Genomic DNA, 18,355 nt, shown 5'->3' with positions numbered 1-18,355 from the left:
AATATAAAGAAACCTTTATTGCACAGACTCTCCTGACACAGCCGGAGCTGCTCCCGCAATCTGTTTAAAATCTCCATTTTTCATCCTTATGGGAAAACCTCAGTTGCTAAATGGATTTCATAAAGAGTAATCTGTCAAGATTTATATAGATAAACAATTTGTGATGTTTATTGACCAGCTCATTATGATAAACAAAATGGGAGGGGGGCTCTGCTCCTGTCTGCCAGCACATGTCTGCTGTGCTGTTACCCCCCTCTGCAAATCACTATTTACCAGGTACACTGAGGGGATAATTGTCTTCTGTCTCTTAAATGACAAATCTCCTATATTGTGCTTTCCTGGGGGTTTCTTTTACTTATACAAATAGCATGCTAATTATTGCTATTGAAGAGACATTACTCATAATGAAGACCACGCATTTCAGGACTCATGATATTGCTGGGAAGGGTACCGGGAGACAAGGCACACTTCTTCGGTTGGGGACCTCAAGTCACATGTCCATGGAAGTGACTGACACAAGGAGTGAGTTAAGTACCCTTCACTGAGGCCCAGTTGGGTGGAACCACATTGAAAACACAACAATGAAATGTTAGATCTACTCCTGTCCTCAAAAAGGCAATTACAGCCTTGTGCTGCCACATGCAAACTTCTATAAGAGAGAAGAGGAATGAAAACACGTGTTTGAATGCCCGCACAGCCTCATGGTTGTTTTTCAGGGAGGAAGGAACACCAACTAAGGAAATGCCCTCATTATACTGGCCTGTGTAAAAGTTTGTGGGACAGTTTTGATGAAGGAGTGATGGGGGAGGGGTGCAGCTCACTGTGGGAGGTGCCAGTCCTGGGCAGGTGGCCCTGTGTTCACTGTGGGAGGTGCCAGTCCTGGGCAGGTGACCCTGTGTTCACTGTGGGAGGGGCCAGTCCTGGGCAGGTGGCCCTGTGTTCACTGTGGGAGGTGCCAGTCCTGGACAGGTAGCTAGCTCTGGGTTGTATAAGAAAGTAGGCACTGCTAACAAGCCAGTAAGCAGAGTTTCTCCATGGCCTCTGTTTCAGGTTCCTGCCTCCTGGTTCCTGCCCTGACTCCCCCTTGTCCCCATGGTAGACTATAATCTGAGAAGTGAAAGAAAACTTCCGTCCCCTTTGCTGTTGGTCATGGTGAGTCTTATATTAACAGAAAGCTAAGATGGATGGATCACAAGCATCACTCTGACCCACTGAGGTCTCTCCCAGGCTTGCAATCAGAATGCTTGGAATATGGGGCAGTGTGGACGACGGTGACCCACTAAGCTGCATAGGTGAGCAGAAGGCATTGGGGTATTGGGAACAGAAGGGCTTAGTTGAAAAGTTTTCAGTAAATAAGATTAGCGAATTATGAGTGAAAATTTGAAAGAGAGGGAACAAAGACTCTAGAGTCATTCCTGGGCTCTAATTCTCTAATAGAGAAGGTGAGGATATCTTTCAACACAGAGCACAAAGGAGATTCCAAATCGCTAACCAATGAGGTAAAGAAAGTAAGATAACACAGCCAATTTCAAGAGGTGGGATAAGAATGGTTCCACCATCAGCTCAGCACAGTAGGGATATAACACACACTGCTGCAAGGTCACACACAGTCAGGATACAACACATACTGCTGCATGGTCACACAATGTACAACACACACTACTGCAGGGTCACACACAGTCAGGATATAATACACACTGATGCATAAAGTCACACAGTCAGGCTGCAACACACAGTTTCATGTTCACACAGTCAGGATACAACCCACATTGTTGTGTGGTCGCACAGTCAGGACACAATACACAGTGCTGTGTGATTGAGTTCTTTGGAATGAAGTACCAAGAGAGACTTATGCTTAGGACGGGACAGCAGACACAGATCAAACTGTGAATGGTAGATGTAAAGACGATTTCCTGTTTTGTGCTTGTTTGGTGTTGTTTTCCCCTGGGTGACTTCCCTTTCAAGGCTGATCTCATTCCTATTGCCTGGCAGCGAGATACTCATCTGACTTACAGCAGAATGTAGTGGTGTCTAGAGTGTCCTCTGCAGCAGCACCGCTCTTCCTGGGCTGAGCACTTTCACCCCTGTGGTAAATATCTGACCTTGAGGTTGTCTCCCACACTTCTTAGCTCCCTTTTGTCACAGCCTCCCAGAGCATCTGCATTCTCGTGGCGCTAAAGGTAGATTTGTAGTGGGAGGATGTAGGGTGATGTTACATAGTTAGTGTGAGTGCAAGGACATATTTACATGGATTACCAAGGAATAACAAGTGTGCTAGCATCTTACCTAGAAGAAGTGAGCAACTCGAGAACCAGATTCGGAAAACCTTCTTCGGGCCTGAAATCAGGGACTCATAAAATAGGCCATGGTAGTGACATACAATGAAAGTATCTGATCCCAGTGAGAAAGCATTCCTGTTATCTACAGGGAAGCTAAACCCCTGAACATGTCCTGGACCTAAAGCCAGTGTCTCCTCCTTTGTTGACACCCCACAATACCATGCAAGTACTGAGATGTGGGACTGTTTGCAAATAGAAGAGAGATTACATCTCTTCTCCATGGCTGCAGTGGTAGATGAAAGGATAGACAGAAAGTCACAGGAAGGAAACATTTCCTTCCATTGGAGACCATGCCTCTGACATGCAATGAAAATTGCTGAAGGCACAATGTGCTGCTGCATGAGACAGTAGGTAATTTGAATTCCCTATGTTACAGCAGGTGGGAGGTCAGTTACTAGGTATTCTGAAAGGGAGGGGGTTGACTAGATAAATCTTCATTTCTTGTAAAGTTCTTAATACTTAGACATTTACAATTCTAAAATGCTTAGTCATTAGAATGTGAGAGTCTATCTAGTTACAGGCTCTGCAAGTCTTTACCTACAGTGGATAGACAGTAAACATTTCAGGTTCTGTGCACATCATACCCTCTACAACAACTTACTTTTGTTGTTGTCCTCAAAAAGTAGCCAGGAAACAATGTACAGATAATGAGCATCACTGTATTGCAATTAGAAACAGGGAGCAGGTCACAGTTGAGCCCCAAGTGGCAGAAGGGTGACCTTAGTACAGTAGGTTGAAGTATGGCCCCTGACAGTGACAAAGACCCAACTGGTAGAACTTGAAATCTATTTCTGTAGGTACTTGGTAAGATCAGTTCTGCAAAAGTGGTTAATAATCTGGAGATGGTATGCTGACCACAGATTATCCAAGAATATCCAATGTGATCACAGAGATCTTTATGAAAGGAAGGCAGGGCAGAGAGAGACAAATAATAAACAAAAATAAATAAAACCAAATGACCAAAGCTACCACCACCACCACCAAAAAGCAAATTGAGGAGAGAAGCCCAACTCAGAGAAGGCAGAAGTTTTTTGCCTTCTGCCTCTGACAGAGCTGTGAGTCACAGAATGGAAGAAAAGAGGCAATCACTTGGTCAAGAGCTTCTCTTGCAAGCAAGCAAGAGAACCTGTGTCCAATTCCCAGAAGACAAATTATATCCAACAATTTAAAACAAGACAAACCAAACCAAACAGCATAACGAAGCAGTGAAGCTATTGGAAACACATCCTGGGGTTCACTGGCCAGCTAGCATAGCCTAACCAGAAAGTTCTAGTGAAGGATAGAATCAAATCATCATCATCATCATTGTCATCATCAACAACAACAGAAGCAAAGGCTGGGGAAATGACTCCATTGGTTGAGTGTTTGCCATATTAGTGTAAGGGCCTGAGCTTGGGTCTCATACACATGTTGTTATGGCAACATACACCTGTAAGCCTAGTACTAGAGAGTCAGAACTGGGGGTTCCTGGAGCTATCTGATTAGCTAGCCATACGTAATTGGTAATTTCCAGGTTAAGTGAAAAAATATGTCTCAAAATACGAGGTATGAAGAGATTGAGGAAAACACCCAGTGCCAATCTCTGCCCTTAACACCCATGTGTACACATAGGAATATGATCCACCCCCACCCATTAACACACATACACACACAGCAAACACTACTTCTCCTCTCACCTTAAATAATGTACGTAGACTATAGGAGGAGTCAAGATGAAGACAATGGATTTTATCCTGGAGTTTCCAGAGGAAACACAGGTGGCCTGTTGAAACCTTGGTTTTAGTCCACTGAAACTAATTTAGGACCTCTGACCTCCAGAATTATAAGATAATAAATCCTTGTTGTTTTAAGACACTGAATTTACAGTAATTTATTATATCCAGGAGCAAGCTAATACACCTGGTCTATTGGGAAAGAAGAGCTGGACCCTGTCCTGATGCTCAGCTCTGCGCCATTCCCAGTTTGTCACATCGAGGACGTGGTGCCATTAATAACATACAAAGTCTGGCATCCCTTGAAGAGCTTTCCACAATCTATATTAGGTAGACTTAATAGATAGGGGCCATAAGATCATTCAAAAATGAGTATATACTTTTCCTTCTAAGCAGAACCTTTTCAACAGTGTTCTCCTGTCCATGAAATGCGGAGGCTATTTTCTCACTCTGGAATACAGGGTGGCCTTGTGACTTCCTTTAAAGACAGAATCGGGCAGAAGTGGCAGTCCCCAGCATCGAACTCAAGAGCCTCTGTATTCTGTTCTTTTTTCCTGAAATTGCCCCTGCCTTATGATCCTGAGCAGGCTTCACTGTGAGCGTGGGAGACTGATTGGGGTCTGCCACCCCTGTAACCTCAGACGGCAGCCAGTGACTCACAGAGTCGCAGAGAACCCAGGGTCTATGAAAAACATGCACCGAGTTTTACATCTTTATTGCATAAGAGGAGGTCTCTTTGCAAGAGAACTGTCTGCTTTTGTTTGAAGTCACCAATGTGGTTCTCAGAGCAAAGACCCACTGAGACCCATTGGTGATGGGCACCACAGAGATTACCAGGGCAAATCTACAACCTGGTGTTTCCTGGAGGATCTCTGCGGTAGAATCTAAACAATCCTGAGGCAGGAAAGCATGACCACATGTTTTGTGAAGTCTAAGCTTTCAGACACCTGAGAAACCTTGAGTCCTGGTCTTGCTACCAGAGCACAACTGCAGTTTAGTGCAGTTAGTTTAGCAATCTGGCTCCTTGGGGGCTTAAAACGAGGTAAACTGAACTAGTGACTCTCAGTGGCTTTAAACACTGCGGAGAAAGCATTATGGGTTGTGACATGTGGGAGCTACATTTAAAAAAACAACAATGGGAGAGGGTACCAGAGGAACGTGAGGTGCCTTAACTCCACTCTGAGAAATAATCACTCATGTCTACTTGAGGGTGATACCAGGAAGTTCACATACCCAGTACAGAGGCGAGTTAGACGTGGTTCACTTTGATTTTTCTCTCTTTGTTTTACAGTTATACAAATGTGGTACACATTTCTTGCTTTATTGATTTTTTTAAAAAAGAAATGCGAGAGATAGTTTTCTTGGTTCCTTGTTTCAGGGCTGGTTAGACCAGAGGCAAATGAAGCAATGTTTTTAGCAGGATCAGCTCTTAGAAGAACGGCCACCTTCCACTGATAGGCATACTTGGAGGATGGAACATGAACCTGAAAGCTAGCAAAGACTTTTCCAGAGTGGTTCCAGTGATTGATGGGTGTGGTTCCCTCTGCTCTCTGCAGTTGAGGGTCAGTGTCTGTATTAGTTCACTTATTTAGTCCTTTGGGATTATTTTTAGAGAGTAGGGAACATAAACCAAGAAAACCACCACCAATGAACCCAGAGGGCATTGCTCTCCTCAATAAAGAGTCGGGAAGAAGAGACACGGCTGTAAAGAGCACTCATTATTCACATATCAAATGACTCCCAAGAAGAAGGAAGGAGAGTTCCCTGGTCCTGGAAAGGCTTGATCCAGCACTGTAGGGCACTACCAGGACAGAGAAGTAGGAGGGGGTAGATCAAAGAACGGGCAGAGGGAAGAGGGTTTATGGGACTTTTGGGGAGGGGGAACTGGGAGAGGAAAAATCATTTGGAATGTAAAGAAAGAATATAGAAAAAAAAGAGCACTTAGAATGGGAAGGGACGAGGACGTCACAGAACTGTCCAGTACGATGAGAAACACGATGTGCTTCCTTCTCACCCTTCCTACTTGTCATTGGAGACACTGGAAATTAATACGTGTATATTAGCAATCACCTACCACAGTGAAACCAAATGAGCTTCTTACTTTTCATTTCTAAACACCAAGACATAATTATTTCCTATACTGTATACCCACATGTAGCTAGACTGTAAATAAGCTTTCTTTTTGTGAGAAATAATTTCTTTTTTAGTTTCTCTCATGTAGGGTGTCATGTAGCCCAGGCTGGCTTTGACCTTACTGTGTAGCAGAGGTTGGCCTACATTGATTTAATCATCCTTGACTCTTGTGCTCCTCTCTCCCCAAGTGGTAGAATTATAGACATCTACCTCCATGGCTGTGGGATAACATTGTCTTATGCCATATAAGAATCCATATGGTTTAGTCCACTCTTCTGTAAAAATAGAAACTGTGGGAGAAGTGTAATGACAGCAAACAGAATGTAGCAGAGACATCATAGAAAACTATCATTCAGAAAAGAAATAGGAATCATAACGGGGCAAGAGTCTGTTTGTCCCCCTCCCCATGATGAGCAGTGCACACTGGAGGATTCTTATGGCACAGTTTGAAGTACTTTCCCCGTGACCTTCTGTGGGAAAAGGTCTCTTCTCTAATGACTACTGGTGTTAAGGTGAAGAGAGACGGCAGAATTAGTCAGTGAAATGGGAGGGTCAGCTCACATCCCAAACAGCCTGCATGGCTGATTCCAGGAAATGGATCTGGGGAAGCTTTGTCCCTTTCTTTCTTTTTAGTAGGTAAAACTGTTTTTGTTTGTGTGTTCCTATACCATATATGCAGAACATTTGTATGAATGTGTGTGTGTGTGTGTGTGTGTGTGTGTGTGTGTGTGTGTAGACAGATGCCAAAGAGATATCTGGGGTCCTGCTCTACCAATCTCTAACCTAATCATTTGAGATGGGACCTCTCACAAAACTTGCAAATAGCCTGGTGCCATTAAGCCCCAGTGACTCTCCCATCCTCCTCCTCCAAAGCACTAGTTCCAGGTGAACATACCTGGCTATCTATATGGGCTCTTGAGGTTGAACGCATATCCTCATGTTTGCCTATGGGGTGGTGTTATTTGATGAGTCAGGGCTAGGAGATTTGACTAATTATATGCTTTGCAAAGGCACTTTGTTACAGGTAGCACTATTACTTTCCACAACTCTTTTTTTATTATTATTATTATTCGATATAATTTATTTACATTTCAAATGATTTCCCCTTTTCTAGCCCCCCCACTCCCCGAAAGTCCCGCAAGCCCCCTTCTCTTCCCCTGTCCTCCCACCCACCCCTTCCCACTTCCCCGTTCTGGTTTTGCTGAATACTGTTTCACTGAGTCTTTCCAGAACCAGGGGCCACTCCTCCTTTCTTCTTGTACCTCATTTGATGTGTGGATTATGTCCACAACTCTTTTTATGTTAGCATAAAGATTATGTCCTATAATGCCCAGACTAGAAGCCTGTAAGCCCTATTAAGCCACCTTTTATTTAGAGAGGCTGTATATCCCTTAGTGAGTACAATGAGGACACGCCATATTTTAGTGTTAAGATGGAATGATTGCTGACCTAAAGAGGTGACCATATACTCAACAACAGTCATTGATTAAGTAATGTAGTGGCTGATGTCAAGGACAGAGCTTATTCAGGGGATGGGCACGTTACATAGGAGCAAACAGCAGAGGGCTCGGAAACAGAGCAAAACACAACAGAGGCTTGGACAACAAAGGAGGGGGGCAGTTTACTAATTATGACAATAAAGTCAGAGATACATGAAAAAAGGATGAGTCGTCAACAGCAAACAGGAGTCAGCTTTTCAGTTGTCTTTGACCTGGTGTGTCTAACCCATCCCACCCAATCCTGTGTCTTCATTCAATCTGGGTATGAAAGGGATCATCCACGGCTCCTCTCACCTTTCAGAGACAATAAAAGATCTGGGAGGTAGGTGTGTGTGTGTGTGTGTGTGTGTGTGTGTGTGGTCACCTCTTTAGGTCATCAAGCCTGTGTGTGTGTGTGTGTATATGTGTGTGTGTGTGTATGTGTGTGTGTGTGGTCACCTCTTTAGGTCATCAAGCCTGTGTGTGTGTGTGTGTGTGTGTGTGTGGTCACCTCTTTAGGTCATCAAGCCTATGTGTGTGTGTGTGTGTGTGTGTGGTCACCTCTTTAGGTCATCAAGCCTGTGTGTGTGTGTGTGTGTGTGTGTGTGTAAAACACTAGAAAGAATTTCAAGTCCTGTGTATCAAGCCAACTTTCAAATTAGATTCAAATTAGACATTATAAAAAACAAACTTTTTTTCTTGGGGCAATGATAAAAACAGGGACTCTACAAACAAGGGTTGCCTGGTTGTCCCTGTCTCTTTTGATAGACACCTCTTCTCTCGCATACGGTCAGTCCCAAGAGGAGCTGGTACTCACTGGCGGGCACAGCAGGCTACATACTCTGCCCTCACCTGTGTTCACAGACAACCTCTCAGCATGTCTCCCTTGCAGTTAGAGATGACTTTCCACTTGGGGAAACACTTTCAGGCTTCCATCCATGATCTCTGCTCTCCCCAGGAATCTTTCCTAATGTCTCAAGTTTACCTGTATTCCAAGTACTTTCTTACTCTCTGTGTATCCCACAGGAGTCTCCCCTGTTTCCTGTATCTGGGAACAGTCAGGCTTCTAAGTGATACTTTACATGGATGCTAAGGGAACCCACTTGAGTTTTCTTGTTACTCTAATCAGCCCCCACCCCACCACTCTGATAGACTCTAAGAGTGTCAGTTAGCCTGTAGAGCAATACCTTAGCTGGTCTACCTAATCTTGGATAGTCTCTCTCCATTCATATTTGCCAGGCCTAAATTACATATCAGTCTACCCATCTCCATGACTTCAGGGGATTCATGTGACCTTTCATAAAGTGTCCGAGATCCCTCTAATATGACTCGAGTACAAGGCATCCTGGATACTTCTGACATTCCCTCCAGGGCAGCCCTACTGCCTAATAATCTTTCCTTAACTCTTGTTTATCTATTCTATTTTGTTATATACATTGTCTTCGATAGAGATGAGAATACCATCTATCATTTAGGGGATTAGAGATGTCACTCAGTGGTAGAGCACTTGCTTAACATATGGAAGGCCATATGTTCTACTCTGATACTACCAACATAATGAGTCTGCTATTCCTTAGCTGTCTGTTTTTCATGGGTTTGGTTATTGTATCTTAAATGTAGGTGAGCACAAGAACAAGACATCATACAATAATATTCAGGCCTTATAAAGCAGGGAGAGACCAAGGAGAGGAGCTGGTGATGAAGAGATGGTGGCATATCTGTGTGCAGCTTTATCCAGAGAAGAGGCATCTGTTAAGTTAAATCAGTGAAGAATTTGATGAAGCAAGGTTCAGATGGGAAAATGGGGAGATGAAGGTGAGAAGGGAAGGAAGGGACAGAAAGCAAGAACTCAGGAAGGGCTCACACACAAAATAAGCCAGTTTGACAAAGGTTGCTTTCCTCTCTGACTAGATAGAAAGCAAGAATGTATATGAAGGCAGACACACTGGAGGCAGAGAGGCAATGTGGAGTCATTTGTTTCTGTCACCATTTTATCTGCACAGTGGAGGGCTGAAACACCTACAGGGGGTTTAGGGAGCTGATGCCAAAGCCATCAGCCACCATCTGAAGGAGCAGGAGACTAAGGTAGCAAGAAAGACACGCAGGATGCAAGGCTGTGGGTCCATTCAGCAGAAGGTCATTCTCAGATAAGCCAGCCCAGCGCAGCAGCAAGGGGGTCGCCTACAGATGTGGTCTACAGCCCAGAAGAAGGGACAGAGTTTGAAAGCAAAGCAAAGATGGCTTTGCCCCAGGGTAGGAGCAGAAGATCACAAAGCTGGTCACATGGTTGATGGATGCAGAGCCGGGCAGGGATACCATCACAGACATTAGCTAGAGTCTAGGGACAGGTTAAGTGGTGGTTCTAGAATGAGAGACTTGGAGCAAGGTCATCTAGTCACAACACGGCATTTCTGGAATCTTGAAGATTGGAGACACAGAAAGAATAGGCCAATGCTAGACATGGGAGAACTTCAGCAGGCTTGGGGATTTCCATAGTTTGGGCATTAGAGATGAAAAGAAAGAAATGTATTATCCCCTTATTAGCTTTTCATCACTGCAATAAATGCTCCAGACAACATACAGAGAGAAAGTCAAGGCTTCAGTGGTTATTCCCATTGCTGGTTGCTATGGTGACACTTCATCATGATACGTCATGACAGGAGATTGGGAAATGAAAAAAACAAAGAGGGAGGGACTGAGGTTACACATCTCCCTCAAGGCCATTTCCCAGTGGAATGACTACCTGCCACTGGCCCTAACTGTTAAACGGAACCATATCCCACATCCCAGAGGAACCAAGGTCAGACCAAGCCTGTAAAGTACAGGTTTCCAGATCCAAACTACAGAGATACTCCAAGTGTTCAGTGAATGAAACTTGGAAGAATAAATATAAAGGCACTATGGGTGAAAGAAAAATACTTCCCTGTCAAAGAATAATGTATAGTTTTATTAAGGTTGCTCTCTCTCTCTCTGAGTCAATATGAGTCAGGTGGTATGTAGAAATACTCAACGTAATCTGCATAAAACCTGATATGAATCATCTTTCTTTAAATTCATACTTGTCGAGATCTTTCCCTCTCCTGAAATCGACCTGTCATAGTTTGGCTCTGTCTTCTATGCCCTGCCCTTTCATAAACCACATAATTTCACTAGATTCAAAGTTTGAAATGACCTCAGTGCCTTCCAGTACTGCAGGCTCTACTGTCTTCTTTATCTCGTTCTACTCCTCATTAGCTAATGTTCACATTTGAATCTACTGTCTAACCCAGAGACACCATCTCCAGTGCTAGCCAGACATCCTGCAGAGTGACAAATGACAGCACAGTCTTCTGTGAGCAGGTTTGGGTCCTGGAAGGAGCTGGGATAAGAGGTGTAATGGGTGGATATGGAGAGAGAAGGAAATCAGGGTTTTATCTCACCAAAATGGCCTTGGATTTAAGGAGACTGAAGGGTGAAGATTGTGATGGGCTCAAGGGAATAGTGTCTTTCTTTAAAAAGCATAAGTTGGGGTAGGGGAAGGAGTTTAGATGACAAACTGCTTGCTGGGAAAAGCATCAGGCCTTGAATTTGTGATTCAGAAACCCCACATAAAAGCCAGGCATGCTGGTACACACTCAGAGGTCTAGTAGGTCTCTGATTCAGCCTGGCCTAATAGGCGAATTTCAAGCTAGCTGTAGACCCTTTATTATAAAGACCAGATCTTTGGAAAAATACCCAAAGTTGACCTGGCTTCCATTTGTAGAAATATGCATGCATGTACACACACACACACACACACACACACACACACACACACTAAAAGTAAATGAGACAATGAAGATGTCTCTTGGTTATTGAAGAGAGTTTTTCAGTGATTATGAGAGAATATCAAAGTTCACAAGGACAGAATGGAGCAATAACCATTAAGTATAGTAAACACGATATCAAGAAATTGAAAATATATTAACCAAAGAACAATTTTTGTAGAACTTATTGCTTGAAAACTGCCAAAGTCCTTGATAAGGAAAACCGGAGATAAAAATCTATAATGTTTTGTCATCCATACAAATAAAGATTTACCTTCCTGTTTCAGGATCAAATCCAAAGTAATGGTCTTGACACTGGTGACAGCTCCGCCCAGTGATGGAAGGATCGTGGCAAGAGCACTGCCCGGTGACACTATTACAGATGTGACTCACAGAGCCAGCCCTGTGGCATGAGCATGGCAGGCAGCCAGTGGCATTGCCAGGAGAACTGTAAAAGCCTAGAAATAAGAAAAAGGTTTAATTTTCACTTTTGGTTCAATATTATCTAAAAATGACAGTGTTTTAGTGGCACACAAAACCAAAATAATCTCAAGGGACCTCCAGGCCTTTTTAATAACAGTGACTAGAAACCTTCTTGATGAATATATTAATTACACATAAATAACCAATTGGTCACCTCCATGAAAATTTAGTGGAGGGGTTGGGAAGGTTGCTTAGTGGTCAGAACATTCACTGCTCTTATAGAAGCCTTCAGTTCAGTTCCAAGTACTTACATGCAACTCATTAACTGTCTCAAACTCCAGTTCCAGGAGATCTGAGACTTTCTTTTGGCCTCGGTGTACACCAGGCATCACCTATGTGATGTACATACATACACACAGGCAAAACATTCTTTCACATTTAAAATGAATGTACAATTTAAAATAATTCAGGCCTACTTGAAGTCCTTCAACTAAAACCTGACCTTCTTCCATTCGGCTCCAAATAGTTTCCAAATAGGTTGTGTTGTATCTGATATACCAGAGAAACATTTGGTAAGAAAGTCGGATAAAATACATGATTCCAAGTTGACATTTAACAATGATTTTTATAGTAAAAAAAAAAAAGCACTTTACTCATACTAAAGGGTTATTATTTAAAACTCAAATGTGTTGGATCATACAGAACATTGTTAAAATTCTCAGCCCTTACACTGTCTCCTTCATGTGTGATCTATACTTTGTTAATCATGGAGACCTATGGTACAGTGCCTCCAGAGGATTTTCAGTCTTCCACCATTCCTTCTCTCCTCCCTGTGAAGGCTGCCACTAAGGTTTTCACAGTGTATACTGGGAACCATAGCTATAGGAGATTCACTCTGCTTAGAGTCACCATGTCCTTTGTGTAGATTAGAAAGCAAAAGCTTAGAAAGGTTCACAATAGCACCCCCATGCTTAATGAATGATTACCACAAGCCAGTTTCGAGCAACAGGCTGCCCAACTGCAGAAGCCATTTACCCACTGGCAAGCCCTGACCTCTTCCTGATCTACTCTCCATGGCGGAGTTTAAACAATCTTTCTCAAAAGATACTTTCAATGTCTCTTTTCTCTATTTATGGCCTATTTCCTTCAAGAAAAACATAAAAACTAGCCAAATTGCTACCATGTCTTCCCACTTTGTAAGCAACCACCCCCTACCCCTCTGCAGCCATTTCCCCACACAGAAAGCTGCAGAATTGTTGTTGTTGCTGTTGTTGTTGTTGTTGTTGTTGTTTTCTGTTCATGACCCTTGAATCTCTTTCTGGGGAGGGGGAGCTGCTCTGTCCATGGCAATGGTTTCAATCTATCTCTTCTGCTCTGTAAGCCAGGTCTCCTCAATTCCATGAGCAAATTTCTCTAGGCCAATTCAGACATGCCTCTATTAGCTTCACTGCATCCTGCTGATTCCCACCAGTGCCCAGAAACATGTAATTAATCTAATTTTCATCAGCCTGTCACCTGCGTCAGGGTCAGAACCTCATCTGTATAAATCATCATTCTCTTCATTACCCATAGTAGGCCTTCACTAAACACTGATGAGCTAATGAAAATGCACTCAAGGAGTCAGTGAGTTTCACAATCACTACACTCACAAAACACACATGCATACACATAGACATACAAGTGCATGTGTGTGCATGAACATACAATACACACATACCACATATACCACACATACCACACTATACCATACAATACAGATAGACAGACAGACACACACACACACACACACACACACACACACACACACACACACACATGCACATATACAGACACACTCCATTTAAATATTTTACTTTTATTCCATAGTCAACATCCTTTTCTTATGTTAAAAGTAAAGAAAGAAAAGCGGAACTCAGAAGCACACTGGAGTTCTTTGAAGTCTTCTGGAGCCAGATGGATGTCCACAATACAAAGTGAGAAAGGGTTTAGCCACTGGAATGAAATATAAAGGGTTCTTGGTGTACTGTGGGGTAGAGTCATGTGTATGCCCACATGCACATATCTACTTGATACACACAAGCACATACAAAATGCTGCCAGGACTATGTAACTGAGGCAACAGGAGAGAGACCACAGAAACTGCCTATTGAGTAAAGCAATGGAAGATGAAGATATAGTAATGTCACAATCATTAAGCTTGGTGATATATTAGTCTTACTGAAGAGAATACGCTGGAAAACAGAGCTGCCCCTCCCTGTGTTGTCTGTTGTATCAGGAAAATCAGAATAATTGCTCAGGTCTCACATACACGGGAGGATCTAGTTACAAATAAGCCATCATCCTAAAGTCAGAAAAAAAATCTGTCTACTCTGTTCTGGTCCTAGCAGTGCTTTTAGACAGCTTCAAAAGCAGCAAAAATTGTGTTTGTCAAGAGTGAATGGGATAAATTGAAAGATCTAGAACATCCAGGCAGATGGCTCAGGGAGAATTATCTTCATGATAATTTACAGCCAGATTATATGATTTATTTCTCTATATTTATCCTTACATCCACTTGCAAGAGTAGGTCATAGCTACATCAGCTAATACCTATTCTAGTACCTAGTTTGGCATATGTTCCAAGACATAATAAGCACTGAGGGTTTCTCTTTGGTCTCTGAGAAGGAATGTGTCCTTTTTTCTGAGCCAAGTGCCTAGCTCCTTACATTCATAATGGTGACATCATGAAGTCCTAACAGCTCTCCAGTTGGGATAAATGATCCACTAGCATAGATACTCAGAATTAATTTGGACTTATTGCAATAGCTTTGAGCCACAAATAATTCTCAACCAGTAAAGGATCATTTTTACAAAAAATGATTTACTAGTTATGTCTGTGTATACAAATGGGGGTGCATTTTGGTATATAAGATTAGGTAGTTCATGTCTTGGAGAGCAAGACACTATACAGAAAAATATCAGAAGTGTAAGCAGAGGACAACCACCAAAGAAAGCGTGAAAAGCACAAAGCACCCACGGAGGCTACAGCACGGGGCTCCCAGGAAGCAGGCATGGTGGTGGATGTGAGTGTGCAAAGAATAACGGTTAAGGTCTCACCCATGCTGGAGGAGCTAGAGCATGCACCACTTCCCAGGCCTGGATTAGAAGGGTTAATCCCACCAGTATTTTAGTTGTCCTATTTTTAAGCAGTTCAATTAGAATGACGAAGGCAACTTCCTGCACAGATTACTTGCCACATCACCTGAGTGTGCCTAATTCTAGACCATTACCTCTCCTTGGATGGCTTCCAACTATAGCAAACAACGTTTCGCCTCCCCCTCCTGCTTCAACTTCCATTCCTGAGGGTGGCTTAATTATAACTGACCTTAATTTCTTTGGTGACTCGATACGTCTCTGATCTCACCCCATTAGCTCAGCCTCACCGTCTGCATCTTCACATCTGTATCATGGTAAGTGATTTTCTTTTTTTCTCAAACTGTTCTCCCACACGAACATCTTTCTGCTGCCTTCTTAAACATGACCATCAGGCCAATGTGCTAACTTTGTTTAATGTAGAACTGAGAGTTCTCAGACATAAACGAGCCTGGTAAAGTTTATCACTTGCTGTCATATTCCAGCGAACTCTGAACAGTGCAAACCTCACGTAGAGGACGGTGCGTCCAGCTCAAAGGGTAGCCATCGTATCGTAGCACTGCTGTACGCGAAGGAGCCCCAGAGAACCCCTGGAGTGCTCCGTTATTAGTGAGACTGGGGACAGTGCTCCTGTTGCGGCTATTTGTGCAGCACAGTACCTTCCTGGGCATAAACGAGGACCATTTCCTAGCAATATCCCTCCTGGGGACCATGAGGAACTCGGCTTTGCTAAGGTCCTGAAATGGGAGAAAGAAAACAAACTTAACCTCTGGGCCATGTTCAGAAAAGGAGGGCAGTGCTTGGCTGGGCACTCATTATAGGCCATTAGGAGACAGTATCCTGCACCTTAAACTGTGGACAGGATGTTTGTGGGAGGAATCTATGGAGAGAATGGCTGGATAATTAGGGTGTCTGGATGCAGTGCCAATGGCTGCGGTCTTCAAATCAAGATTCCAATGCTTCTCTTCATTTGGGTGGGTTTTTTTTAAAAAAAATGAAAATAAAGGCTGGCAATATTTTCCATACCTTTGACCCAGTGTTTCAGGGAGAACAAACACAACATCCCTTGTCCCAGTGTTATTTAGGACAATTAACACTCTTATTAAATTAGATATGCTGCAAATGCTCTACATTTATTTCCTCTTTTGGCAACTGTTCACTCCTCTGTTATCTCACCAGTACTATATATTCTTAAAGCCCAGCTCAGATTTTTCTCTATTAAATTATACATGGCCCCATCCTTGAAGAATCCATCATTATCATTCTTGTATATATTCTGTGCTCCTTGTACTTACAGAAAGCAGTGCTCCCTGTTTAAAACACAAGGCCTTTGCAAGTTTACAATTGTATGTCTTAAAGGAGCCCAGGACCCAGGATCTGGTACTATATTAAATAAGTATGCCAACTGAAAACTGGGTATAGCAATGAAATGCATATATAGCTCAATGGGTGGATGGAAGAATGGGTGGACAGATGGAAAAAAGGATGGGTGGACAGATGGAAGGAAGGATGGGTGGACAGATGGAAGGAAAGATGGGTGGGCAGATGGAAGGAAAGATGGGTGGACAGATGGAAGGAAGGATGGGTGGACAGATAGAAGGAAGGATGGGTGGACAGATGGAAGGAAGGATGGGTGGACAGATGGAAGGAAGGATGGGTGGACAGATGGAAGGAAGGATGGGTGGACAGATGGAAGGAAAGATGGGTAGACAGATGGAAGGAAGGATGGGTGGACAGATGGAAGGAAAGATGGGTGGACAGATGGAAGGAAGGATGGGTGGACAGATGGAAGGAAGGATGGGTGGACAGATGGAAGGAAGGATGGGTGGACAGATGGAAGGAAGGATGGGTGGACAGATGGAAGGAAGGATGGGTGGACAGATGGAAGGAAGATGTGTGAATAGTTGGATAAACATTCCTTAAAGTATGAAAGCATTTCATGAGAGGAAATGAGAGTAAAACATGATCAATAGGAATTTGTGAGTCAAGAGTCACTGGTCAGAGCGGCCCAGCTTTGCAGGGAATGTGGAAGGGGATGTGTAAGTATTGGAACAATAAAAATGTGACTTTTGACAAATCATCGGATGAATCAAATGAGAGACAGAAAAGTCAGCTCCACCCCCCACCTTGCTTTTAGAGCAATGCCCTAAGCTTTCTACTGGACTTGTGTGTTTTACATAAAGCTCAGCTTTCTTATCTGCATGGGCATCTGTAAGTATGTGGGAAGGCTCTTAGAAGGATGTCTCCTCTTCAGTTTCTTCCTTGTTTTTTTAAAGACAGCATATCACTGTATAGCACTAACTGGCCAGCCACTTACTATGTAGACCATAGTAACCATAGCGTCAAACTCACAGAGAAAGGCCTGTCTCTGTCTTCTCAGTGCTAAGATTAAAGGCATGGACCACCATGCCCAGTCATAGAATGCATTCTAAGCATCAAACACAAAAGTGATAAAACAAGAAAATACAAATACTGGAATCTCTGATAAAATCTGGGAGATTAAAATGATTACACACTTATGTATAGGATCATAAACCAAGTAAAACTTTTACATTATGTTTCCATTCTACATTTCAGTATTTATCAAAATCGACACTTCCCAGTACCTTCTCTGTAGTATAGAGCCTGAACTCTCCCAGCCTAGTCTACGTAGATTACACCCATTTCTAGAGCCTGCTCTTAGTTCCTCATTCACCCACTCAGGCAGCTCATGACAGTGCTATTTTTTTTTCATGCTTATTACTTGGGTTTTCCACAACAAATGAGATAACCCAGGACCTGAAGCAACAAGCCAGCATCGCGTGTTGAGGGGAAGTTGAAGAGGAGACGTTACAGATATTTGGAACTATATGTAATTTATAGTAGCCTCAAGTGATTGCTAATGAATTATTTAAGACAATATTTTTTCCAGAAAAAGTCCCCCATGGTTTGAGGCACATCGTCTGTGGCCAGACTCTCAGGGACTTCTAAATGCCTCTTCAATTGTAAGAATCTACTCCCTTTTGCCTTACCAGGAGGGAGCGTTACCTCCATCATAGAAATATGCATATTACATGGGACTTCACAGCGAAGCTCCAAGGCAGAGCTGAGCACTTAGCAAATACTCAGCAATTATTGCGCACTGTCGTTACTGAAACTGTTATTATAAAGTCTCCACAGAAATGAGATTTTTCTAAATGGAAGTTAAAATAACTCTTCCCTCCTTCCACATATTCGGAGAGTGTAGTCCAGGCTCTCCAAGGCAAGAGATTATATTCTAGTCCTTTGTCATGGGAGAGGTGCTTATCACCAGACTCAGCTCACTGGGGAAAACACATTAACTCAAACTTGTTTTCCCCCACTCAGCACCAGGA

General features: G+C 43.0%; 1 protein-coding gene across 1 annotated transcript in view; it reads right to left on the bottom strand.

Annotated features, from left to right (window-relative positions):
- The window catches only part of Ush2a (usherin), a 723,091-nt gene that overhangs the window by 531,963 nt on the left and 172,773 nt on the right, over window positions 1-18,355 (bottom strand). Inside the window, exon 13 of the mRNA XM_052200359.1 lies at window positions 11,722-11,905. Within this exon, the coding sequence (XP_052056319.1) occupies window positions 11,722-11,905 (184 nt within the window). The remainder of the gene's footprint in view (window positions 1-11,721; window positions 11,906-18,355) is intronic.

Source organism: Apodemus sylvaticus, chromosome 12 (genome assembly GCF_947179515.1).
Source record: "Apodemus sylvaticus chromosome 12, mApoSyl1.1, whole genome shotgun sequence".
NCBI classification, from domain to species: domain Eukaryota; kingdom Metazoa; phylum Chordata; class Mammalia; order Rodentia; family Muridae; genus Apodemus; species Apodemus sylvaticus.
Note: the sequence above shows the minus strand (reverse complement) of the source record. Positions and strands in the feature narration are given on the sequence as shown.